At 37.8% G+C, this 27,299-nt stretch overlaps 1 protein-coding gene across 2 annotated transcripts in view; it reads right to left on the bottom strand.

The window, feature by feature from the left end:
* Positions 1-26,936, bottom strand: part of PTPRO (protein tyrosine phosphatase receptor type O) — a 238,974-nt gene extending 212,038 nt beyond the window's left edge. Inside the window, exon 1 of one of the 2 annotated variants that reach the window (XM_020287617.2) lies at positions 26,668-26,936. In XM_020287617.2, coding sequence (XP_020143206.2) covers positions 26,668-26,742 — 75 coding nt within the window. In that variant the 5' untranslated portion in view covers positions 26,743-26,936. The remainder of the gene's footprint in view (positions 1-26,667) is intronic. The other variant, XM_076007633.1, reaches the window with a different exon arrangement.
* Between the last annotated feature and the right edge of the window lie 363 nt (positions 26,937-27,299).

Genomic DNA, 27,299 nt, shown 5'->3' on the forward strand with positions numbered 1-27,299 from the left:
AAGTTCCAGTAAATGGTAGATATATGCAGACACTTCATTCTTTCCTGCTTAGGGAAAGAATGGGCGACTATCGTAGCAGTCTCCCTTCTCTGTGCTCTACATACTGTAGCTAGAGTAAACTTGCTAGATGCAAATTCTTCCACATTCTGTATCCAAAAATATTTTGTGTGATAAATAAGTCCTATGTTACCCACTCATCTATTTATTCCATCTCCAACAGCATTCTTTCTTAGCCCAAAAGTTTACTAAATGGTGTCACCATTTACCCAGTTGGAAAACTAGCATTTATCACATAAAAATCCTTCTTAAAATTGTCTTATCTCTGGAACTTTCTCCAATCCCACTTCAAATGGAGGTGACTCCTTCCTTAATCCATCCTATTTCTTTCAGAATAAAACATATGCATCTATTATAAGTTTTATTACACTATATTAGTATTATATGTTTCATGAATCTGTTTTCCTTACAAGACTATTCTATAATGTTCAAAAGTGCCTTAAAAAGAAGATGGTAATTAGGAATATGTCTTTATTCTCTCCCGAGCATTTAGTCCAGCGTGTATTAGTTTTCTATTGCTGCCATGACAAATTTCTACAGGTCGGAAATATGGTGTGGGTCTTGCTGGGCTAAGATGAAGGTGTCATCTGGGCCGTGTTCCTTTCTGAAGTCTCTAGGTAAGACTCCATCTTCGCTCTCATTCGGAGTTGTTGGCAGAATTTAGTTCCTTCCAATTATAGGACTGAGGTCCCCGTTTCCTTGCTGGGAGTCACTGAGAACTGTTCCTGGATTCTGACCCTGGCTCATGGTCCCCGGCCCGCACCTACCAAGGCAGCAATGGCAGGTGGAATCTCTCTGGGTGCATCTCCCTGACCTAATCTTTTACTTTCCTCTCCTAGTTTTAAGGACTCATGTGATTAGACAGCCCATTATTCCAGGAAAACCTCACCATTGTAAGGTCCTTAATCTTAATCATATCTGAAAAGTCTCTTTTTTATGTAAGGTAACATATTTTATAGGTTCCACAGTTAGGGTTATGGTTAGGGTATAGACATCTTCGGGGGACCATTATTCTTCCTATCAAAAGAGCCTAACATATTTTAGGTGATCAATAAATCGTGCTTATAAATGTATGCAAATGCCATTAAGTATTTCAGTCTTGTGAGTATATTAGGCCATCTTTTAGGGCCCTAGGTATATTAGAAAATTTGATATTCTTATCATATTTAATTGCTATAAATTTTAATAAAAATCTTAAGCATTCTGTTTTCTACATCTTTGCCCTTTATGGGACCTTGCTAATAAACTATAACTAAATAGACCAAAATAATCTTTCTATGATCTCCAATTTATCATAAATTATAAACATTAGTAAAGGCTGCATAAAGCCACCAAGAGTCTCTTGCTCTGTCCTTTTTGTGACTACTGGAAGAAAAATTTATCTTTTGTATCAATTTTATATGAGTTCATACATTCATTTTAGAAGTATTTGAGTATCTGTATGTGCCAAACTTTGTAAAAGCCCGTAAGTGAAGAGTGGTAAATAAAATATGATCCCTCCCTTACAAGGCTTACAGAGTAACAGGGAGATAGATAACTAAAAAGCAATTGCATCTGTAGGATGAACAAGTGAGGAAAGAGCATGTTTGGGGATACAAAGATAATAAAGACATATTAAACTGTATTCTTCAAGGAGTTAATATTATAGCCTGGGCGGAAATATAAATACATGGGCCAATATTATCATTACAGTGTAATTAAACCAACAATAGACATATCTTCAGGTTATAGATGCATTAAGAAGGAAAGAGTGAAGCTGGGATGATTTCAGAGAAGAGTTTTAAGTTGTGTCTTGGGAAATAAACAGGACTTTTCCATATGGACAATTAGGGACGGAACAGGGAGGAGCTCTAGGGAGAAGAGAAAAACTTAGGTATTTCTCTCAGTTTTAGAGGAGAGGAGGTCAGGAATGCATTTTTTTTTTTTTTTTGATAGAGTGACATCCTAGCTAAGACCTGGAGGATGAGCAGGCACTTGTAGATTAAGGGAAGAGTATAAGAGAAAGGAATTATCCAGGCATTGAGAATGATATATGCAAAAAACTAGAGGAAGGTGAGAATGAGTATTGAGTTTGAGGAATTGAGTAAAGTGGAGAATGATTGAAGCATAAAAAGTGAGGAATGGAGAAGCGATGATACTAAAGAAGTGGTCATAAACCGGATCGCGAAAGACTTCAAGTCCCTGAAGGAGTGTGGACTTTGTCTGAAGAACAATGAAGATCCATTTATATGTTTTAAGTAGGGAAGTAAGATAGAGATTTTCATCTTGTTCAACTGCATTAGCGTTTAACTAATTGAATTAGCTGTTGGTTTCCCTATCCCCATGCCAGAACTAACCTATTCTTTCTATATCAAGAAATCCCTCTTTCACTGATCATCCCATTTTCCCTTTTATCCACACCAAAGAGACAACACAGGATTCCTGAGATTCTCAGGAATGATAGGTTGATGTTCTTCTAGGCTACAAAATCACACCTGAGGAAAGCAATTAACTTTTCTAGGGTCAGTGTCACATTGGATTGGTCAGAGACTGTTCCCTCAAGCTCATTCTGTGCCCTGCATCTGGGAAAATAGGACAGAAAAGCTGACCCCCACATATAAAGATCATGCCTGTGTACTGTCATCTGATCCAACTTGGGATGCAACGGAGGAAATAAAATAGCACATACGGTAGCATTTTGCAAACTTAAGTAAAAAGGAGATCTGAAATAAAGTTCCTGGAGGCAAAGTTCTATGTGAAGTGGTTTGTTCTTATAGTGCTAAGACCCTTACAGTAGTCAATTACTGCTAAAAGAAAAGAACAATTTAGCAGGTACTTAGGCTTGACAGTCAAAACATGAGTGTGAAGATATGAGCAGTTTCTATGTTTGTCACACAGAGAGGCACTAAAGTTTAAAAGTCAAGAAAGAGAAAAGAAAGAAAAACTTGGAAGCTAAAATTCAGTGTGCTAAAAGAAAGATGCTCAAGGCACTAGAAAAACTAGATCTATTATATTCGTCAAAGTGCTCACTTTCTTCTTGAACACTAACTGGCTGGAAGAATTTATAAAACTTATGAGAAGCGCTCAGAGGGGAGAAGTTGGGGGAGAGAGGTGGGGGAAGATATTGAGGTCAGATTTGATCTGTAAGCTATGGGTAAAAAGAGTCTTTTTCAGGTCCTTGTCCTTCACATGTTCTCTTGCCTCCCTGATATTTATAAAGACAAAAGGAAGAAGAAAGGGTCTTAAGGATCTCTTCCCAGACAGTATGTTTTAAATATGTATTTATACTATAAAGTAATTTACACAGGCAATTCAATTTTGTGTTGCACAGTGTCAACCATCTGTATGCCAGATTCTGGAAGATATGATCTGCCATGCAGACATCAAAACTGTGTAGTTGTTTTCTGATGCTTTAAAGTATACATTCCCCAGTGATTTATGTATGTGAAAAAGGAGAGGAATAAAGAACAAACTCTCTCTATATAAAATGTAAATGATAAAATATAGACTAGGGAGTGGAGAGGGAAAGATGAGGTAGAAGAGAAACTGTAGAAAGATAGGATGATAGGAGTTTGGTGGGTGTATCCAACTAGAATCACTTACTTCCTCTGAGTCCCGGAACGATTTAGTACACAGGGGAGATCACATCCTATTTCAACCTTGGGAAATGAAGTGGGCAATGAGGAACTGATTCTTAATGGCATGAGCTGTGGAATTCTTCCTGAGCAGGAACATTGTACTAAAACATTCCAGGATTCATCACGGAGGGATGGTGCCATGAAAAGTGCGAGGTTGGTATGCTGGGCCATCTGGTGAGATGCAACTTGTCAATCTCCCAGATGGTTTGTGAAAAGAGGGAGACTTGATATTGAATTGAGATCAGCATATGAAAAGAGCCACGAAATCACAAACTTACCCTTTTTTTTCCATATAGTATTTTGAAAACTTCATTAAGTGAAATGTATATGATCTGAAAGATTACAGTAAAAGTTTTAAGTTTGAGTGTGGGACAATATCAATAATGTATACCACACTTGCTTTCACCTCTTTTAATAGGCTTAACATGAATCTTAAGTGGCTGAGTTAGGAGAAAGAAAGTGATATGCCTTTCAGTGATTGATTCGCATGTATCCAAGTTTTGTGAGATTTCTGTGTAAGGAAATCTAGCAGAGTGCTCCAAAGAGTCATTGTCATGTTTGTGAAACACATCATATTACTTGAAGATGATCTGCTCTTTTAAATTGCCAAATAAATGTATTTTACAACTATTTGGGTAATGCTTGCTATTAATTCTGGAAATGATGCCATCAGCAAGCATTATACTCACAGTATGACATATTTCCAATGTTTCCACAATTCTGGGATTTCAACATTAACAATGTTCCCCAAAATGGGAATTTTAAAATGCTGCATATTTCTTATTTCCTGTTTTTTACAAGACATAAAGCCTGATTTTTATATTTACTTTCTATCTTAGTTAGAACCTCATAGTGATTATATAGACTCACACAAAAATTCTCCTTCAACTTAGGATGTTTTTATCTTTTTGAGACAGAGTCTCATTCTGTTGCCCAGGCTAGAGTGCCATGGTGTCAGCCTAGCTCACAGCAACCTCAAATTCCTGAGCTCAAGCAATCCTTCCAGCCTCAGCCTGCCGAGTAGCTGGGACTACAGGCATGCACCACCATGCCCGGCTATTTTTTTCTATATATTTTTAGTTGTCTAGCTAATTTCTTTATATTTTTAGTAGAGATGGGGTCTCACTCTTGCTCAGGCTGGTGTTCAACTCCTGAGCTCAAATGATCCTCCCTCATCAGCCTCCCAGAGTGCAAGGATTACAGGTGTGAGCCATTGAGCCCAGCCTTAGGATGTTTTAATATGAAAGATGAAACTTTATATTTTTAATTTTTATTTTGAATCTATGTTAAATGACTGCTTATTTGGGACATTTAATAAGAAATGCAAATACTTTTGAGATAAATAATTTGTAGTATCTCAACCACAGTGGAATTTAGAAATAAATACGTGGGGCCCAATATCAAACATAAATAACCTTTTAAACTTGTATCACTTTTTCCAATTGAGATACCAAACTTTTACAAAGGTCATAAAACAGAATGTAATTAACACAGGGTTCTTTTAAGTGAGGTTACCTTTACATTTTTATCATCTTCCTTAATGCTATCAGGCATTTGATTGTTCCACAGTCCACTAGTTTATTCAACTCCACTAGAGAGCAGACAAGGTAAATGAGAGGAAAATAAAATTAGATAGGCAGGCAACTTTTGCTATCGTTAATGTGAAAGGATGGGGTAGGGGGGTAAAGATTCCAATTTGTGCCTAGATGGAATTCAGGCATGCCTGAATAATTAGTGGGACAGGAATTCTAGAAATCTATTGGCCTACAGTTGACAAGCTCCAAAGAGGGGTGGGGTGGGGAACACAAGATTGACCCAGTCAGAAGGCTTAATTTTCAAGGGTGTATTTTGAGTGCACCAGGGAAGGTGCTAGGGTCGATTGTGGTAGTACGGGGTAGAGCAGAGGAGACGTCTGATAGGAAAATGTGGAGCCTGGAAGGGCAGAGGTGGTACCCAGAAGAGCGAGGGTTAACAGGGAGCAACACCTGAGGCTTCTTTATAGGCAAAAAGCTGACGCCACACGTGTACTCGTGGGACCAATTTCCCTGTAATTGGAGTTATTATTATAAATGTGTACCCATTTATACCTATAGATGAGTTAACCCCAAGGAAACTGAATAATTAGCACAGTATTTGACATGTAATTGATGCACACTAAAGGTTCATGAAGAGAATGCATACATTATGACAGAATATATGAAAGATAATTGGTGATCACAGACATAAATACTGTATAAATAGAATGCTTGACAGTATTATATGTACAGAATTAGGTGAACAATAATTTTTAATGGGAATGGCCTGATCAGCGGAGAAGAGATGGAGTTGACATGAAAATATTTGCTATAAGACAGAAATATTTTATAACTTGTATGTATTAAGTCATTCCGGTCATATCATCAAGTTGTGACTACAGGCTACCCAAAGTTTGGGTGTGGCCAACTTTACGTTTTAAAAGGACAAAGCAAGTGCTACAGTGTTAATCATGTCTTTCAGGGCACAAACGCACAGGTACACGTAAATGTGGGACAATAAAACATCTCTGTCCCAGAGTCAATGAAACAGGTGATATAATCATTTTAATAAGATAACGTCATGTATTTAAGTTGTGCTTTACAGTTTACGAAGTGCTTTCACAGATTAGCTCATTTAGACCTCACAGCAATCCCGTGAGGCAGAAGTGATTACGTTTCTCATTTTTGCAGAGAGGTGAAATGACTAAGAGACTGTGGGCAAGTAATCGTGCCTTTGTACTGCCTTGGTTCCCTGACAACGCCATCCTTTTTTTTTTTTTTTTAATCTGGTACTCGGTTTTCTCTTACCTGAGGCACGTACCGTATTTTATTATGTATCTATTAAAAACTCAGAAGATACGCTCATTCAAAAATTCTTCCCAGCCATCACTTTGTTTCAAAGGGATAGAAATCTATAAAGGCAGCCTGCCTTTAATAACAGTACGGCACATTTTGTCATAAGCAGTCTGTTCCTTCAAAAATTATCATGAAACAGATTGAGAGCTAAATTTGAAATGCTGAGCTCCCCAGTTAAAGCAGAGACCTCATTTCATTCAGATCAACTCTAGACAGATAAGACAGAAGAAATGGCAGAAAAATTATTCTTTTTTTTTTTTTTTTTTTAAGTCATGGTAGTGAATTTTCCAGCTCAAGGTTGAGACATTTTATGGAAGGGACACTACGGTGTAGCATGCTTGCCTAATAACTTTCTGGGCAGGACATATTCTAGAAAGGCAATAGTCACACTCCAGGCCTTGCTTATACAGAAGCATCATCACTTTATAACTTTCCTATACAGAGTTTGGTACCTCATGGACAAACTAAAAAATACAAAAAAGAAGGAAAAATAACATATCCTTGGGCAAATGAATTAAGCTCTTTAATTTTATATGAACAGTTAACGTTCTTCCATATCTTTTTTGCACATACGCTAATAAACTAACTAAAAAGAAAAGAAAAACAAACAAAACCCTTATCTTCAGGTATGCTTTTTCTTTGCGAAACTAATTGCACAGAACAGACAGATATGTAATAATGGGCCTCCTGGGGATGTAATTTTTTATGCATCTTGACATGCAAGTCATGAGTAATTAATTATGTCTTCTATTTACACTTTGTCAGATAAGAGTATTAAACAGAAGAGCTGAGAGGAACACAGAACACTACTATTAATCTGTTTAATTTGCAAATCTAATGCAATCAAAAGGAAGACATTAGTGTTAAAATTGTTGTTGTCCTGGTGGTATTTTTCTTGGAGGGAAAGATCTATCTGAGGCATAAAAGTCGCACAAAGCCAGCGAGCCATAAAATCTCATGTGGGCTTCTAAGGCCAGGGCATGTCTGTCTGCGTGCTTCTACCATTGACCACAAAAGCTCTGGATACACAAGAATTGAAAAGATGGGCTCCACAATAGCACTTCCCATTGCATTCAGGTCTGAGTAATTATCTAACAAAGTGCAGAAGCATCAGATCCAGGTGACAAATGAAAGTATAAACCTGACATCTGTGAATACATAGGCATCCTCTGACAGCGGCGTCTGGTCTGGGAACATAAAACTGACAGATTAGGGGACAGAAAGGAGAAACTGCGAGGAAGATTTCAGATAGGCAGGAACCAGCTGTCTCCAGGAGTACTCCCTATACCATTTCTGGCCCAGTGGCAGTCCCCATCAAGCACTTAGAAACTGATTGATTCAGTTACCTGTATCTCAAGATATTTCTGTAGTAAGAAGAAGAAGGAGAAACTGCAAGCTGGTGAATGGGGAAATAAAAGCCATGTCAGATTTTCGTACTAAGCACTATGGTATATACCAGTATGTATCGAGTTCTATGGTCAGATGGACCAGGGTTTCCTTCCTAACTCCTTTGGTACCTCTCTGAGACTCAGTTTCCCCACCATTAATATGGTGATAATGATATATAGGACTTAGTAAAAGGACAGGTTGAGATAATGTATGCAAAACCCCTGGAAAAGTCCCTGATAAACAGCAGCCACTCAATGAATGACAGTGATCATGAGTATCACCTCCATCATAATCAGTAAGGCAGTGAGGTTTAGAAGAACTAAATGATCAATTTCTGCTCAAGTTACATTCCTTTGGGACATATCTTATAGACAAACATGGCACTATTGATAGGACCTTGATTGCTGAGTTGGTAGTATGCTTATATATATATATAATAGCTAGGTTTAGATTCTCTATTTAGTTCTGGCTAACACGATGTAACTTTAACTCAGAGTTTTAAATAAAATATAAACCTGTACAAGAAATCCTACTAGTATGGAGGCATATATATGTGAATTATAATTACTATAGTAAACAATGGCAAATTTTTAGTTACATGCAGAGGGTATAAATTTGAAAAGTATGCTGACAGTTACAACTTGTGTCTGAAAAAAATCCATTTATTTTCCATTTATCTCTAAGAGTGCATACAGATTAACGCATAAACAACATGATCCAGGGGAGTTTAAGTCTAGGGAGTAATTTACTGAACTACCCAAGCAGCAGAGGATTATTTTATCTAATTAAGACAGAGCACACGTATTTAGAATTAAGCATTTGCATTTAACAGCAAATTCAGAATTATAAAAGCAATTAAAGCTAAAATGAGGTATGATAATTTTTTCCTGCATGCCATTGCTGAACGAAAGTTCATTTTAATGTTTGCCTTTGTAGCCCTGTTGAACAGAATTTTATGAATATAAGCTCATGGCTGGGCAAAACCAATTTTTCAATCTCACTTCCAAATACTCATCCTTCTCCTTCTCGGGACCTGAATCCATTCACCTCATTTTACTCAAGCTTCTTAAACACAACTTACATTTTCTCACATTGCTGCTTCTATTTCTCTGTTTCTCCAATCTGAAATGTTTTCCTTAACCTACTCTGTATCTCTAAATTCCACTGGACAAGATTCAGATTAAAGTTTGTCTTCCTTCGTGAAATCATTGCTTCTTTGAGCCCCCAAACTCTCTCCTTTATCTGAAAGCAAAGGCACTCATTTGAATATAGTTGTCTGTCTCATTCATTTGCAAATTAATAAGCTACCACTTCAGGGCTTTTCTTATATCAATAGTCTTAAATCATGCATCACCCTTTAACTTTTTACATGCTTATGTTGTTATCACTTATATTACAGACTTCCTCGAGGCATAACTTTGTTTTATATTCTTAAAAATGATGAACCCAATGCCTTCCTTGCACTTATAGTTTAATACATGTTTGATGATTGACTGTTGAAATATTTAAACATCCATTCATCATAAATTCTCCATCCACTCCCCCCTTATTTCTCCATTTTGCTCAAATGTAAGCTTGGCTTACACTTTCTATTTTGTTTAAATTTATTCATATTATTTCCAGATAGTCTATTTACTAATTGTTAAAACAATGGAAGAATATTCCTTTATCAGTCTATAAAGTATTTTGACCTTACCTCCTGCAATAGTAATTTGCACAACTCCATTTTTATCTGATTCTCTGAAGAGTCATTAAAATGTTGTCTTTAGCAGCGTTGTGGGAATAATGAATGGGAATGCCTTAATATTTAGTCCTGTCAAGAACTTGCTAGATAAATGTCCTAAAAATATAGTTCAATAGATAACCTGCCTCATAATGAATGTGAGTTTGCGGCTAATGGTGTTTTATTGAGGTCCTTGTGTATTTGCATATTTTCCTAAATTTTTCACATTTTTGCTTAGATATCCTTTCATTTCTCTGCAAATATAATTACTGTCTTTCTGAGATAGTCTCTGTAGGACAAAGACTATATCTGTCAACGAGTAAGTTAAAATATTTGGCAGAGTGCCAGGCACAAAAACAAAACAAAACAAGATAAAAAATAATCTTAAAGTCTTTTCAGCCTTTTTTTGGAAAACAATTATAGATTTATAGGAAGTTGCAAAGAAATGCATAGTTCCATGCACTCTTCATGCTGCCTCCTCCAACCTTGCATATCAAAATAAGAAAATATCCAAGCTATGAAATTGCTATTTGTAAAATCTACAGAACTCATTCAGATTTCACAAGTTACATATGTGCTCATTTGCATATGTATAGTGTTAGGTTTGTTCCAGGTGGGAACCCTAGGACTGGATTTGCTTGATGGAAAACTTAGATTTGTGAAACAATAGCCACAGGAGTCTGGAGAGTCCCTGGAGTTGTAAACTTAAGGGACAACTGCTGCCAGTATTCTTGTCCCCCCTGATAAGGACAGAACTACTCCCGTCCCTTATATCTCTACAGGATGAGACTGACGCAGGGGTCCCAGAAATTGATTATTTTAAAAAAATTTTTATTGCAGCTGCTGTTCTGGCCCAGGTACTTACTGTGTTTCCCCAAAAATAAGACAGGGTTTTATATTTATTTTTTTTCAAGAAGACACCCTAGGGCTTATTGTCAGGGGATGTGTTATTTTCCCCTCAAAGCCTCAGCTTGCAGCACGCACAGGATGACCAGGACCCACAGGGGGAGCTGACCTTGTTGGTGGGACTGCCCGCACCTTTCCGGTCACCTCTGGGATAGTAGCTGTCACGATGGGGCAGATGAGACGGGGTGCTCGTCTTCTTTACCTCTCAGAGAGGAAATGCATGGGTTGTGCAGACACGCTGCATAGCCACGCCCATCACTAGGTTTGATTTTCGGGGTAGGGCTTCTATTGTGCAAATGCTTAGAAATCCTGCTAGGGCTTATTTTATGGGTAGGTCTTATTTTCGGGGAAACACGGTACTCTCCCCTGAGAAACCCTGTGTAAAACCCAAGGCTTTCCCCTCCCTCAGGGTGGACGCTCTTTGGCCTCCACCCATCTGTACCCAGATGCTCAAAATAAACAGCATTTTGCTACATATGAGGCTCTGGTTGTGTCTCTAGGCTCCAGACCTAACATAGATCTTACAATTTTATCACTTGTATAACTTCATGTAATTACCACCAAGCTCAAGACACACAACTGTTCCATTATCCTAAGGCTCAGTCATGCTGCCCTTTTGTAGCCATATATAATACGTCTACTCCCCATTACCCCAATTCCTAATGTTTGGCCACCATGAATTTGTTCTTCATCATAGTTTTGGTATTTTAAGAATATTACATAAATGAAATCATACATTTTTTTTTTTTTTTTTTTTGAGACAGAGTCTCGCTTTGTTGCCCAGGCTAGAGTGAGTGCCGTGGCGTCAGCCTAGCTCACAGCAACCTCAAACTCCTGGGCTCAAGCAATCCTCCTGCCTCAGCCTCCCGAGTAGCTGGGACTACAGGCATTCGCCACCATGCCCGGCTAATTTTTTGTATATATTAGTTGGCCAATTAATTTCTTTCTATTTATAGTAGAGACGGGGTCTCGTTCTTGCTCAGGCTGGTTTCGAACTCCTGACCTTGAGCAATCCGCCCGCCTTGGCCTCCCAGAGAGCTAGGATTACAGGCGTGAGCCACCGTGCCCAGCCTGAAATCATACATTTTACAGTCTTTCGAGATTGGCTTTTTTTCACTTAGCATAATTTTCTTGAGGTTCATTTAAGATGCTGTGTGTATCAATGCTTCATTCTTTTTCATTGCTGAGTAGTATTACAAGGCATGGATGTACCAAAGTTTTTTTAATCATTCAGTCATTGAAGGACATTTTGGTTGTTTTCAGTTTGGGGCTAGTATAAAACTTCTATGAACATTTGTGCACAGGGTTTAGTTTTTGATGAAGACAATTACAATTTTTCTTCTACGGCTAGTTCATCTTGTTTAGAGCAGAGGCTTTCAGAGATTGGTGAGGAGCTGATGACTACATACTACATACAACATGCTTGTTAGTATATTTCAGAAGGGATAACCATCTGTCCTGGGTTTCCCAAAACAGGCTGGTTTATGTCTGCTGTCCTGGCTTAAGCATCCCTTCACTCTCAGAAGAGCTCTGGTTGGCATGATAAATTATATAATCACTAGGATTCAGATTATTTAAAGATCCCAATGATCACTATTACTCCTACTTAGCTATGATGGAATTGAAATTCAGTAGATTGCTATTTTGTAATCATTCTGAGTACTTCACAGGAGTCCAAGAAACGAGATTGTCTTCTTGCAACAAAAGGTAGTCTTGCTGAAGTCTCTACTGTTTCTGACCTGCTCCTTTTCTGCTATAAAATGTTTCTTCTTGGAAATAAGTTTTATGGTTGAGGACACCTTCCAGGCTTATATCTTAGCTCCCTGTATCTCAGCCTATGTCATAGCTCCATTACTGGAGAGGAGAATACTCTTCCCCCCACCATTGTCAGTTTGAAAACAATTGCAGTGCTGCCTTCTGATAATTCTGGTTTAGATGACATGCCAATCCCAAAGAAAGTGGCCAGGGAGGTACAGTTTTCAAATGGGCTTAGCTTGGGTCAGGTGTTCACTCCTTGGCTGTTCACTCCATCCAGGGCACTGAGATTGAGCAGGAGGATGGTATCTGCCCTTTAGACTATATGTATCAAAAAGAAGAAGGAATTTTCTTCTAAGGATAGAAGGATAGCAGGATAGCAGGCTGCAGGTGGCAGTGGGCTGGCCTGGTGGGATGGCAGCCTGGGCCACTGGAGAAGTGGTGATCTGGGCAGCTACTGTAATTTGTTTTCTATGAAGAAATCAGAACACCACCAAATGCCACAAAACTAGCAAAGAATAAAGCCAGAATCCATTCCTATAGCTTTATAATTTTTTAAAAACAGAACGCCTATATTCTTATATTCCTTATTCATAGTATTTAGCTGTAAAAAAATGGAAAGTAAATGCCTGTCAGTATAGCAAATATAGCATCTAAAGTTTTTCCATGTGATGAATTCTTAAGTAGTTACACTAATGGAAAGCATACACAGGTGATGATTTCCTGCTCAAAAACTTCCTGTTCCCCACTTGACAGTTATGATCAATATCTATGACCTTCTATGTCCTTAATGCAAATACATTTGCATACAATTGACAATGCATACAATTGACTCATCGCTTAATGGTCTAAATTGCAGAGGACTAAAAATGTTCAGGTCTTGAAAAAATTATAATACATTTAAGTGAAAAGAGCATGTATAGTAGGGAAGTTTAATACTGTTATTTTTTTAACATACACACTCAGATGCACAGATGTAGGAAAAAATTTGGAAAGATATGTTCCCAGATGGTAGTTATTTTGGAATGGAGTGTTTAGGAATGACTACTTTATTCTTTTTCTGCCTGTTGCATTTTATACATTTTCCACAGTGAACATCTAGTAGTTTTCCAATTCTTGAAATATTATCATAGCATTCTTGTGTCTGACGATGCACACCTGACTCAGATTTAGTTAAAGATTTCAGAGCCATAAGCAGCCATATACTAAAAAGGCTAATTGAGGGCCTTGGAATAGCAACAAGAGTTTCAATAGAAAGATTCTCATTAGGTTCTCAATTAACCTTCAGAAAAGAAAGATGTTGCATCAATCTAGCAGTGGAAACTAGCCAGAGTAGTAGCATATAGATGAAAAAAAGGCTTTAAAGATACAGCTTTCGTTTATGAGTTGCAAATATATAAAAAGCAAATTCAAGAGAACTCAGTACCTTGAAAGGGGCGATGAGTTTTAGCAGATTTTGTTAATTAGAAAAACAAATGAAAACCAAAACCTCATAAACTAAGTTTTTAGAATGAGGTCCAAGTATTTAGTTCTAAATCATTGAAATAATTTTAAGAAAGCTTTGACAACACCAGAATTTCCATATTATAGATCCCAAGTATCAAACCATTTTGAATGAGGCCAATAGCCATTTCTGAGAGACTAATTAAAAATTATAATTTCATTAGGGAAAATTGTAGAGGAAATTCCCCCCCATGACAATGTAGAATAAACTTGGCCACATCTCATCACTATTTTTATATGTAAATAAGGCTACGGTACCAATGCATTTCATAGTAACTTGTTTTTTCCTATAGTTCTTTAAGGGAGGACCACATGACTCCATGTTTAATAATACATTACAGACAATATGCCATTCCCTTGGTCTTTTATTATTTACCTTATTGATCGACTTAACATTTAGACACTTTAAGAATCATCTTTTTCTAGATAAAAATCTAAGAATTTTAAGCATAGCCAAGTAATAAGGTATTTCTTATGGTCATTGTGTTGGCATTTATTATTGTAAATCTAAAAATATGATGCTTATACTTTGTAGTATTTGGAAGATCACTCCCATTTTTATGATTATACTTTAGTGATCAGCACAATATCAAAGTAAATAGAAACCCCAAAGCAATATTATTAGAATATCTATTTTATGGATCACCAACTTGACTGGAATTGGAAATTCTCAGTTTATCACAGAGAAAGGGTGATGGGCGACAATTATCCTGATTCTAATGCAGCCACTCCAGAGACAGAAAGAGGAGACTTGTGTAAATGTATTCTTGGAAGTTTCCAGAAAGTTTGATTTGATACTAAATAAAGATTATTAAACTTAATAAAAATAACCCATTAATCAAAGAATTGTTAATGCTATTTGTATACTCTCCAGGTGCAATCCTCCTTATCATCAATTCACAGAATGGAGAGCAAAAACTCCTTCAGCCTTGTATGTGAGAGTATAAGTAATTTGATCATAATTTTCCTCCCGTTTTTGGCTCTGGAGAATATATTGATTTCCCAAAAAGCAAGAACAAAATTAAATTTGTAGGAAAAAATTACAGTTAACACAAACTTTAGCACTTTATGAGTATGGTAATAGACTATGGATATAGATTAGTGAGTCACAAGATTGTGTAATACTGTTCAACTCACTAGTGACATACCACATTATTTAAATAATAGTATTTGTTTTAAGCATATATTTCTGTATTTTAGTAATTTGAAAATCTTGACAATCCAGGTTTTGGGTGTACATATATTACCACTTTAATGAACACAACACTAATCAAATCATCACATTTAACTTGCTGTCCATGTTGCATAACAAAATATTTATTATCTAGTATTTCAACTGAGTAAGAAAATTACCAGTTGTTTCTATATGTAGTTACCTGATGGAATCTTACCCAGGAAAAGACATTCATTTTCAAAAGGCTGTTTTAAAAATTTCCATGAGGCACCCACTGACAATTTGAAAAATAAGAGATATAACTTTCAGTAATAAAAGAAATCATAAAAGTTTTAAGTTTTTAAAAAAAGTAATAATTTATCATCTGAGCTTTATGTTAGTTATATGAGTTTCCAGAAATACCCTTTGAGGTCTAGAGCCAAGCTGGGTACATTGACATGCAGGGTGAGAGAAAAAAAAGAGAAAAAAATTATTTAAAAATATTCTTTCAAATTGATATTTTCAAATTGTACAGCCAAGAAAAGAACATATTTTTAGATTTTAAATACTCAGAAAACTTTGTTTTAGAAGTTAAAGTACATTATATGCATAGTCAATGAAGAAGATGGAGAATAAATGATCAGAAAAATCTATGTTTTTACTTCATTACAGATAAGAATTCATCATCTAAGAGAACCTATTTATGACTTTGGGAGCCCATCATTTGTGCTCAGTGGTTTATTATGATTTAATAACATAGCAAGAGAAAAAGTGTGAGGGACCTTATCTTGGGGTCTAAAAGAGTTCATTTTCACTTGTGGTAATAAAACCTCTGTTCCCGCCACAAGCTCAACAAAATAGCATGTCCGGACCCTCCCCCATCCTGATTCTACGGCCTCTCCAGCCCCTGACTCAGCACTGGGTCCCTGATAGACCCTCCCTCCGAGTTCATCTCCCTAGGCATCTTCTCTATTCCCTGCACCCGCGAGCTCCATCCTGCTCTTCTTCCGTCTTGAGCCTGGCGCATACCTTCTGTTTGATCTCCCTCGCCCCATTTATTCATTCAACATTCATTCATTCACTTATTCATTCATCCAACAAATACTTAACTGGGCATCCACCATGGGCCAGGTACTCTTCCAGAAGCTGAGGAAACAACAGTGAACACAAAGCACAAAGTCCTTGCTCTCATGAAACCCACAGTTTCAATGGAAGAGCTAAGTAACAATAAAGATGCAATGTAACATCATGTAGCCAGTGACACATTCTCTGAAGAAAAAGAAACCTGGGTAAAAGTGGTAAAATAGTAGAGTGAGGGCGTGATTCAGAAAGACATGCTGAGTAAGTGCCCTTTGAACAGAGACTGGAGTAAAATAAAATCTGCATTTATAGAATGCTTTCTATGTACTGTGTATTTTTCTCACACTAGTACTCTCAAATGCTTACCATAGTTCATCATGGACCTCCTTGGGAAGAAAAATAAAAAAAACAAACTGTCTTCCACTCAGTTGGTTATTGTAGCCATAGAAGAGATAAAAGAGTAATAGGCAGAACACTTGGGCTGCTATGAACAGCTAAACGTGGTATGATGGAGGGTGAAGAGAGAAAAGTGAGATGACAAGCTTCTCACATTTTTATCTTTTCTTAAAAAAAATTCACTAGAATTAGGGGTAAAAGTGATTTGGGGTTACATGGAGGAATTACATAGTGGTGACGTCTGGGTTTTAAGAGTACCTGTCATTGAAAGAGTATCCATTGCATCTAATACATTTTATCTTTATGAGCTGTCAGGTCTGTCAGCAAAGCAGTTATTCATAACATGCAAGAGAGCAGGAACAGTCAACCATATAGTGCTCTGCTAACATCAGGGATAGAAGTAACAAGGGAAAGCTACAACAAGAAATCGTTCACTATAAGATCAAACCAAACCATAACAACAAAACTGCTACCTAATGGTGAAAAAGACATTTCTCAGCTATTAGTAATTTGACTATTTATGACTAATTGGTAGTGACATTAGAGACAAGATGTAAGCATTAGCTTAACTTTTGAGGTAGATGATCTTTGTGAAATATAGTTTCATTTGGAACATATGTTGAACAAAATAGATTGTTGTGTTAAGTCATATATTAAGATATCACATTGGCAAACAGTGCTAAAATGTATGTTTCATTTTTTTAAAGTCAAAAGCCAAAGAAATATTTTCTACGTACAATTACCAATACTCAGAGTTAACACAGTCATAAAATAAAGAGAATATGTATATGTTTTCTTACAAGAGAGTTTTTTTGAACATCAGTGTTTGATAAGAAAGTTAGAATGGTTGCTTTCCGAGCAAATTCTCCTGATTCTGAAATTTACATTACAGTTGATCTTGCAGCTATGTTTTCCTTATCGTTAACGTTATAATTCTTATTAAGAAAAAAAAGAAAGAAAGAAAGAAAAGAAGGTAGGAGTGGTGGCTCACACCTGTAAACCTAGCACTCTGGGAGGCTGAGGTTGGAGGATTTCTTGAGCTCAGGAGTTAGAGACCAGCCTGTGCAGGAGTGAGACCCCATCTCTACTAAAAATAGAAAAATTAGCTGGGCCTCATGGTGTGTGCCCGTAGTCCCAGCTACTCGGGAGATTGAGGCAGGAGGATCCTTTGAGCCCAGGAGTTTGCGGTTGCAGTGAGCTATGATGACACCACTGCACTCTACCCAGGGCAATGGAGCCAGATTTTGTCTCAAAAAAAAAAAAAAAAAAAGTGAGGGAGAGATAAAGAAAAAAAAGAAGTATCTAGTGTATGAGCATAGATATTGTGTCATAGATATATTCACTATTCTCCTGAGTCATTTTTAGAAAAAGAATGTGACAAATAAGCTTGGAAAATGCTATGCACTCTATTTCCTTTCTGGAAGACACAAAGCATATTAACATATTAAAGGTTATGAGAAATCCTGACACAGGAAAATAAGTTAATGTTAGTTTAAGCAAAGTTAAACTAATTAATTCCCAAATTCTTGTCACCACAGTGGTGTTTATTTTTAATAACATCTATTAATATTGCAAGCCTCTCTGATGTTCCATGGAAAAACATTCTGGGAAATGCTGCTCTATATACATTTTTATTGTCCTACCTCTTTGACTTTGCTTTGCCTATGTTTTTTTTTTTACTACTTTTACTATTTTTTTCCTTCTGTTTATTGAGTGCTTACTGCATTCTAGGCACTGTTCCCAGGACTTTATGGTCATTATCTCATTTATTCCTGACAATAATCCTATGAGATAAGTACAAGAGATTACCAAACGGGAAACCAGAAAGATGAAATAACTTTCACAACATCCTACTGCTGGTAAGTGGCACAGCTGAGAGAGGTGCTATTGAAGTCAGATCTCTCTGACCTGCTGCCCAGCCTATGCTCTGATCAAATAAGGGGCAACTTTTTAACTTTCCAACTTCCAGGCTTCACAGAGACCAATAGCCTACCTATTTCCACAGTGGAAAGCTATCTATCCAGACCTTAGTTTATAGAAACTCTCTGATGCTATTGGTCAATTCCTCCACTTGAAATTTCCTAGACCCTGGGTTTCCTTGATTCTGCTTTCCTCTTGTACCTCTCTGGTTGTGCCTTCTTCATCTTCTTGAGTTTCTTATTTGCTCACCATTAAATGTCATGCTCCTTAACACCCCCAACCCTCATCTCCCCTTCCCTCTGCTGGGATATCCCATTCACATCTCCAGGCCTGCCATCTCCCTTAGACTTCAGACTCACATCCAAGTACCTGTGTTGTTTTTATTATTATTATTTGGTTGTTTGTTTTGCTTTTGCTTTTAAGTATTTCAAACTCAAAGGTCTACTACTAAATCCATCAGGGTCCCAGCAGGACACTCAGGGGAAATCCCAGAGAATTTATGAAGGGACTATTAACAAAGCTGTGGAGCAGTAATGACAGTACCAAGCACGGATAAAAAAGTACCCAGGGACTAGCAGCAGGGAGAAGTTATTGCCATCAAGGGATAAGGAGAGAGACAACTGTTTCTGGAACTTGGCCAAAACTTTAGTCTTATTAAGAGGGGCTGACTACAGATTTGGAAGAGAGAATAAAGCCACTGCCTAACAGCAAATGGGGAAATAAATGCTTTGATTTCTCTCTCCTTCCAGCAGTAATTTTCTGCCAGTGCCTCATATTGGCCAAACTCACTAGAAGGCAGAGGGCAAGAGAGTTGGAAGAAGCAGTCCATCCAGGAGAGATTCCAGCACTGGGCAGGGTGGAGAAGGGGGTAAGTTGATCTTGATGGTAATGAAGACTATCTAGCACACATACTATCTTAAGATCACTATTCTCCCAGATTCTAGGTCAGTTACCTAGAAATTACTATAGACCTTTCTCTCTCCAATTTCCCACATTTAATTAGTCTTGCCAACTTTCTTTCAGCATTGCCTGTCCTCCTTTAGTTCTTTTACCATCACCCTAATGTCAATGTTTGTCATCTCTTAATTGGGTAATTACAATAACTTCCTAGTGGTGTAACTGCTCCCAGGTCTGCCCCACCTTTGCAATAGCCTTTCTTGCAGGCAAAGAGCTCTATCTAAAATACAAATCATACCCTTGATTAAACCCTTCAACAATGCCTCTTTACCTAGAGGATAAAGATCTTACTTTTTGGCAGAGCATATATTGTCCCTGATCTGGCTCCTATTGCTCCATTCCTTTTGAATACATTTGCATTTTCCTAAACACTGCCAAGCTTTTCACAACATTGGGCCTTTGCTCATGCAGTTTTCTCTGCCTATATGCCTGTATTTTTAAAGCTAACTCATATCTGTGCTCCAGGACTCAACTCAGGCATCCCCTTAGAAATCATTTCCCAAACCACCAGACAGTTAAGTGCCCTCTAGCACCCAATATATTGCTCTATTTCTTTTTTAAATATGACCCCGTTTTAATGACGTTTTCTTTTTCTGTGTCTATGTTCCCACTATACCATTTGCAGTGATTCAACTTGAGAGTTAACCATTTCAGTTCCCACAATGTCTAGTAAAATTCCTGGCACAAAATAGGTTCTCAATAGATATTTGAATAGTATTGGGTGGTAAATCATTATTCTGGAATCCAAAAGGCAGACTTAGAATTGAAGAATAAAAGTAAATTCTCAATGTTGCCATGTTGGCTTTGGGGAAAGATTGGTCAGCCAAAAAATGTTTATAGGATGCTCTTTCAAAGAAACTAAAAGACAAAGAGATTAATTAGAAATTAAAGCCAGGATCCCAAAGTAGGAATGCTAGAGTTACTCAAAATAGAATCCTGATTCAGAAAATAAGTGCAGGGAGTTAGGCACCAGACTTCAGATAAGATAAAATACACAAAGGGCACTGAAGATTATTTTGAATTCTCTGACATCTGGTTTGTACATGCCAATCACAAGCTCCTATAGGTGGAACTAAGAGGGAATTGCATGATTTAGATCAGTACATAGGCCCAGAGTTGGTCTGATATGGCTTATAGGTAGAGAGAAACAGGAACAGAAATTACAGGGATAATAATGAAGGAACAGTATTGAGAGCATGCTGGACTTGTGATGTTATTTTCTCACCTATACACAAATTACTGATATTAAAAAGTTAACGGGTAAAAATAGAAAAAAATAGTGTCAGTTATCTGAGAAACAGTTAAATGAGATAACACAAAAAGGGGAAACATTCATCATTTAAAATCTCATAATTTCATGTACATCACTATTAACAGATATAATTCTGATTTTGGACCACTACCTTGTATATAATTTGCACACCTGCTTTTTTGTATTTGCTAGTAAATACACAAAAATTACCAGTTTAAAAACAGGTTCATTTGGTTTTAATTTTCTTTAAGATGGGAATAGTTTTGTTAGAAAATTGAACTGCATAGCATTCCTATGTAGGAAGGGTGAAAAAACAAATACATAAAAAGAGTATTTAATATGGAAACACATTTATTTGCATATAAATAGAAGGATGGCAGTATATTTGTTTTCATCACACTTTTTTCATTCCACTCTCTAATTTTCCCTATATTCATTTTCTTACATTAATTTCCTTGCATATCTATAATTTGTACTACAAGTCTCCAGCTTAAAGTCCTATTTCTAATTCTGACTTTCTGCTTCTGAAATGTAAAAGTATATCAAGCATATATCATTTTTCTCTCTTTCATCTCAATTTCCTGACAAAAAGGAAAGGAAAAACCTTTTATCAAGAAACCTCTACGACCTTGTTTCAAACATCCTCTGTTTGTTTGGTGGTTTTAAAATATTCAGAAGAAGAAGGAGCTGGCCTTTAAGTAACTAGAATGCCTAAGGAAAGAAAAAAAATCTTTCACTGGAGAATTAGATTCTGAAAGAGTTGAGAATGATTTTTCTGACATATGGATAAAATATGGTTTTACTTATAGAAATAAATTTGAAGGCACTATGTGCAGAAGGGGGAAAAATGGCACTTTGGAGACCTAGGACAAGATTGGGAAAGGGAAATATTACAGTAATTAGTGCTAGCAGATTACATGAGAGGTGTTCAAGGTTATTCACATATTCTTCTTAATGGCTGGTAGGAACCATATGGAACCTTCTGGAGTTGTAGCACCAGGAGAGAAGAGGACAAGTGTCTTTGTGTTCTGCCTCCAGCCTCATCCTCCCCCCCCCCACTGCACTCTTGCTTACTCTACTCAAGTCACATTAACCTTGTCTGGGTTCCTCAAGACAATGATGTTAGTGAACAAAAACATCTCTTTACGTACTTATTTAAGCAAAAAAGAGCCAATACCAATGAGTCTTTAAGGCCACTCTAGAAGAGTTCTGTAAGACACTGGTTTATATGACTTTGTGTTAAACACCACCATAAGTACCACCAAGACCAAAGTAAGAAAAGTCTTCATCTCTTAAGGACAATGTTCTGGCAAAAAACTAGAGGGACTTCTACTAGGAATGCAGCAATGTTGGTCAATTCTTGTTGGTTATGGTCATAGGAGAGTAGTGATATGGAACAGATAGCAAAAAGATTACCTGTGTATCTTGGTCTTGGCTGAAGTTGAAAGTCTATTAGGGTTTAAAAAACCCATTTACCCTAATATGTCAATTGCTACTTTTTAAATGATGACATTAGACCGCATGAGAAGCAAGATTAATGAATAAGTGAGCAATTGGGAGAATTAAATTTTTGGGGAAAATAACCCATTGGTATTTTGATTTGGGGCTTTAATAAGATCCTAACAGTTGATAGGTAAAATTTTTACTCTTTTTAGTGTAATGAATGTATTATAATATGGTTATTTAACTCACATGATAATTATCTCATGTTTTCCTTAAAGATGAGTTCAAAATATTTCACAGTTTTCAATCAGAAGCTATTTACAAAAAGCAGAAAAGTTAAATCCTGTTTACTAAGCTTCTATTATATACTTCATACTACATACTAAGCACAGTGGAAGACAAAGAATTACAACGGACATTCCTTTATTTCAAAAATACATACAAAATACTTGGGGTAATCAGATAAAAACACTGTTTTCCAGTAAAGCTCATCAATGCTTCTGAAAATATGACATCACTAGAACCATGTACCTGGAAGCATTAAATAAAGAAGAAAATGAGAAATAGATATCTGTGGTCACTGTTGTTAAGCCTCCTACTGTGCCACACTGCCACTAATGACAATGTTGTGTATAGGTGCACCAGCCATACCCAACACCAAAGATCTTTTTGCAAAGCTTGCAGAATCAAGTTGGAATTATATTCATAAGACTCAGGATCCAGTATGCTTATAAGTTTAAATATCTTTAAGTTGGATAGACACTAGAAATAATGCTACGTTTTAATATAAAGGACAACTCATATTGTTTTTAATCATTTATGCATGTATTATAGATATGCATTTTCATCGGATCCAAAATGAGGCAAAGATATAGTGTAAATTTTCTATTCTTTCATACAACAGTCTTTCATAAAACAAAGAACAAAAGCAAACATATGTTCACAGTGGGAAAGATTATCACTCAATCACCTGTAGTAGCAGGGCACGGTGAGCCTCTGCCAACTACTGGGGATGTCACATGTAAAAGGGTTTCTCTAAAAGACTGGCAACATCATTTATCAAAAGAGTAAGCTAACAGAAGAGTTAAGGGCAGGAAACTTCATTGTGAGGAGAAGGATCTAGGCTGCTCCAGAGAAACGAAAGGGTCATGGTTCACCTGCCAACACTGAATAATATATGGATGAACCTCAACGCAGAAAGTAAAACTTCTTTGTGTGTGTGTGTGTGTGTGTGTGTGTGTGTGTGTGTGTGTGTGTGAGAGAGAGAGAGAGAGAGAGAGAGAGAGAAGGAGAGAGAGGAGCACAAGGAAGTTGAGAAAGGCAAATAGGCCACAGAAAGTGGATATTTCTCTTGACTATTAATAGAATAGCCAGTATCATAACACTCATACTTTATAGAATTAAATGTAAATCTCTTTTGAAAAATACAATATTAAGGCCTCTTTCAAATTTAATGTTCTTTGATGACATCTCCGGTAGAAGCATAAATGAAAGGAAATGTAGAGAGGGGATTAAAATGGAAAGAAGGATACATGCCAAGCCTATGAGTTTAGAGATACATTCCAGTTGACTACCAATAAGCAACATTTCAGGGAAGGCAGACTTCCAATTCCTATGATGTCATATTCTACAATGTGCATCTTAGTTGACAAAGTACTGATACTGAGGAAACTGATACAGGAAGCCATTTTTAGGGAGAGGTTTAGTAAAGATAGGATAGGTGAGAGAAGTTACATTGTTTTTACTGGGAGTTATGGGAAGATACGCAAGAGGGAGACTCACCATTTGGAGTCCTAGATGGAAGACATTGAGATTAGTAGGTTCCCATTTGATAACAGAGTTCCATTTTTGTTTCTATGTTTTATACACACACACACACACACACACACACACACAGATATATATATATATATATATATATATATATGCACACTATTAATATTGGTATAAAACTAAAAGTTTTCATGACCAACATTGTGTTTATTCAACATCAGTTATGCAGATATTTGTGTCCTAATATGTGGTGGATGACTCAGAAAATGTGTGACACCTGATTATATGTGCCCATCACCAATCTATGGATAAGGAATGATGCACAAAGACCTTCATGGCCAGTCACATTAGGCTCTCTCAATGAAACTGGTTAAAGCCATTCATACAGATTCAAACTTTTGTATTTTCCCACCACTTATATCCAGGTGCTTCTTTTTGACTTGTGCAAAATGGAAAATTATAAATTAAGCCTCATAGTTGAATTTCTCTGATTTATAGTCCTTAGAGATTTTCACTCTTACTTGGAGAATACTCATAAGGAGTAGAGAAAAAATTATTGGTCACAATGAAAACTAGGGGGTTTTTTTTGGGGGGGGGGTAAAGCACAATGGACCTTTTTAGATTTTCTTATTGAGATCCAGTTGACAATTGGTATTTAATAATGAGATTTTTCCACATTCCTGTCATCACCATAATGGTAGATCCATTTTACTGGCACTTATTGAGGACCTTGAATTAAAAGTATCTCCAAATTATAGAGATTCTACTATATGTCAAATGCAACATGTAATATACTATCCCCTAAATGTAAGACATTAAGCTATGTGCCCAATCTGCCACTTTGAACATCTCTTGCTAACTGTAGCAAAGTATGATTTAATGAAATAACACATGTGGAATATCTGAAAGACTGTCACCTAGTAGGTATTATATATATATATATATATATATATATATATATATATACATTTTCTTCTTCCTCTTATATTTTATATTTGAGTGATGAAAATATTGCATTCACATAAAATAAAAAGTAGTGATTTTTCTTACAAAATTATTTGTCTCATTACAATAATACTTCTTTAAATGGCAAGCTTTGTCAATGTGTTTTCTATGTCATGCAGTTTACCATAATTGACTTTCCCTGCAAATGTTCACAAATATACCTATTACGTGAAAGAGGGTGGAGCTCTATTACAGTGACTAATGGTACTATTATGCTATCTCTGACTTCATTTTCTCATTCCAATATTGAGCCTTGAGTCAAACTCTTGCCATATTTTTTGCATTTGAATGGCAACACTATACCCCCACTTCCAAACTAATCAATCTTTCACTTCTGGAATTCACATCCATTATAAAGAACTCAAGTAAAAAACTGAAGTTGTGTCAATGGTTAGGTTTGAATCACATGTCATGCATATAATTCTTAGCTGTTACTCAGTAAAATGTATGATGACTTGATTTCTCATTTTGGGTTCATGACAAGTGTTGCATATCTATAACAGTCATGACACAGTTTGACAAACAGTTAGAAAAATGACTAATAGACAACTTAGTAAGTCTAATACATTTGTGATGTGTACCAAAAAACAATCTCCTGGAGTGAAAACATAGGACTGAGCTTATTATTCCCCATATTTTAAAAATAAAATGATTATTGATAATTTAAGAGATAATGAAAAAACCTATTTAATGTCATTTAGACTGTTACTTAGGCACTCTGTTGCTGTTTCCCCCTGAAACTATTTTTTTCTCTTTTCCATTAAGATAAATGAAAATATGGAGTATTTAAAATTAATGCTGTTCTTAATCCACTGGTCCTGTTCCGCTATAGTCTTGTCAGGCATCCATAATTAATGGTGCATATAAGAAAGAAGTGACTCTTTAATACGAAAACATTTGCATCCATTACTGTTTCATCCATTTCTAGGGTAGGTACCACTGTGGTGCTGAAAGGACAGCTCCGGGTCACCTGTCGACATGCCCGAGTTTGCTTTGCGACAAGCGGAAGGACTGATGACAGAACTAAAGTAGACCCACTGAAAACACGAGTGACAATCACTTCATAACTTCACGCCACCTCCCAAGAAAACATCCAGCTGATATGTCCTCAAAAATGTTATCTACGGTATTCTTGTCAAACTAATTTTTTAAAACAGCTCCTTTCCTTTTAATTTTTCTCAAAGTAAAACCCCGAGGCAGCACATTCCAAAGAAGATAGGAAAAAGTGAATTATATATATTTTCCTACCATTAGATTTAGAGGTAGCATGCTCTGGAAATGCAGTGGAGAAAGTCTAGAGACTTTTTAAAAGGAATTCTCCGGGTGGAGACGAGACTTGGGGAGAGGAATCCACTCCAGGCTCAACCTGACACTCCTTATTCAAAGAAAATCCTGCCCTCGCTCCAGCCCTGGCAGTCCATTTGTGGCCAGGGAGCTCAGTCCTCCTCCTCCCTCCCCCAGTGCATAATTCCAGCAGAAGGTAAATTAAGACAAAGCAGCCGCACACTCCGTTGGGGGAGGGCGGAAAGGTTACGGCGGCGTTGGGGTGCAGCAGAGACCAGAAAGGAAAGTGACCTCATTTTGCCCGAGACACACTAGCCAACAAGCCCACCTTTGATTTGCGTATCAGCGGCGGTAAAAGAGCACAAAGGGCGAAAGCTGGAGGGAGCAAACTTCCCTCATTCTTCCACCCCCGTGCCTCAAGCCCACCAGGAGCACGCACACGCGAGGACAACAAAGCGTGCGCCCGGGCTGCACGGCGCGCTTCCCGCAGCCGGGCCATCGCGCCCCGGGCGCGCGGCTCCCGCACGGCAGAGCGAGGGCGCCCGGATCGCCGGGGCAGGGGCGGGGTGGGGGAGCTCCCCTACCTTGAGCAGCACAAAGAGCCAGAGCAGAGGCAGGAGACGGCGGCCGCCGCGCGTCCCCGTGGGCAGGTGCCCCATCGCTGCGCGGACGGGGACCCTGGGGGACAGCTGCACCAGCGGGTTCCCCCGGCGGCGGCTCACAATGGCGAACTGGGGCTGCAGCCTCAGACCCTGGGCGCCGAGGTTGCTCCTGGCGGGCGCATGCTGCCTTCCCAGCCCTCCCCCTGCGCCTGCTCCCTTTCCTCTTCTGCGCCCGGGTCCTCCAAGAACGTGCCAGGCGCTGCCGTTCTTAAATGGCTAAGGACGGAGAGGGTGGGGATTGGAGTGGGCGAGGCTCTGCCGCCGCTGCCACCGCGGCTGCGGGGTCGCGTGGAGAGGGAGAGGCGGGGGCCCTGCGCCCAGCCCGCAGTGGTCCTCCGGCAACAGGGACACTCTCACTCAGAGCTGAGACTCCTAAAGTGAAAGCAGCCACCCAACCCTCCCACCCGCTCTGCCAGCTGCCTCCTGCAGCTGGACAGCCCCCACCGCAGGCTCCGCCTCAACCCTGCACACAATCTCGGACTCAGGAGTTCTGCGGGTTTTCCCCGACCCCTCTCGAGCCATCGGGCACCAGATCCCAGTTTCCTCAATCTTCC

This window comes from Microcebus murinus, chromosome 10, assembly GCF_040939455.1.
Source record: "Microcebus murinus isolate Inina chromosome 10, M.murinus_Inina_mat1.0, whole genome shotgun sequence".
Lineage (NCBI taxonomy): Eukaryota > Metazoa > Chordata > Mammalia > Primates > Cheirogaleidae > Microcebus > Microcebus murinus.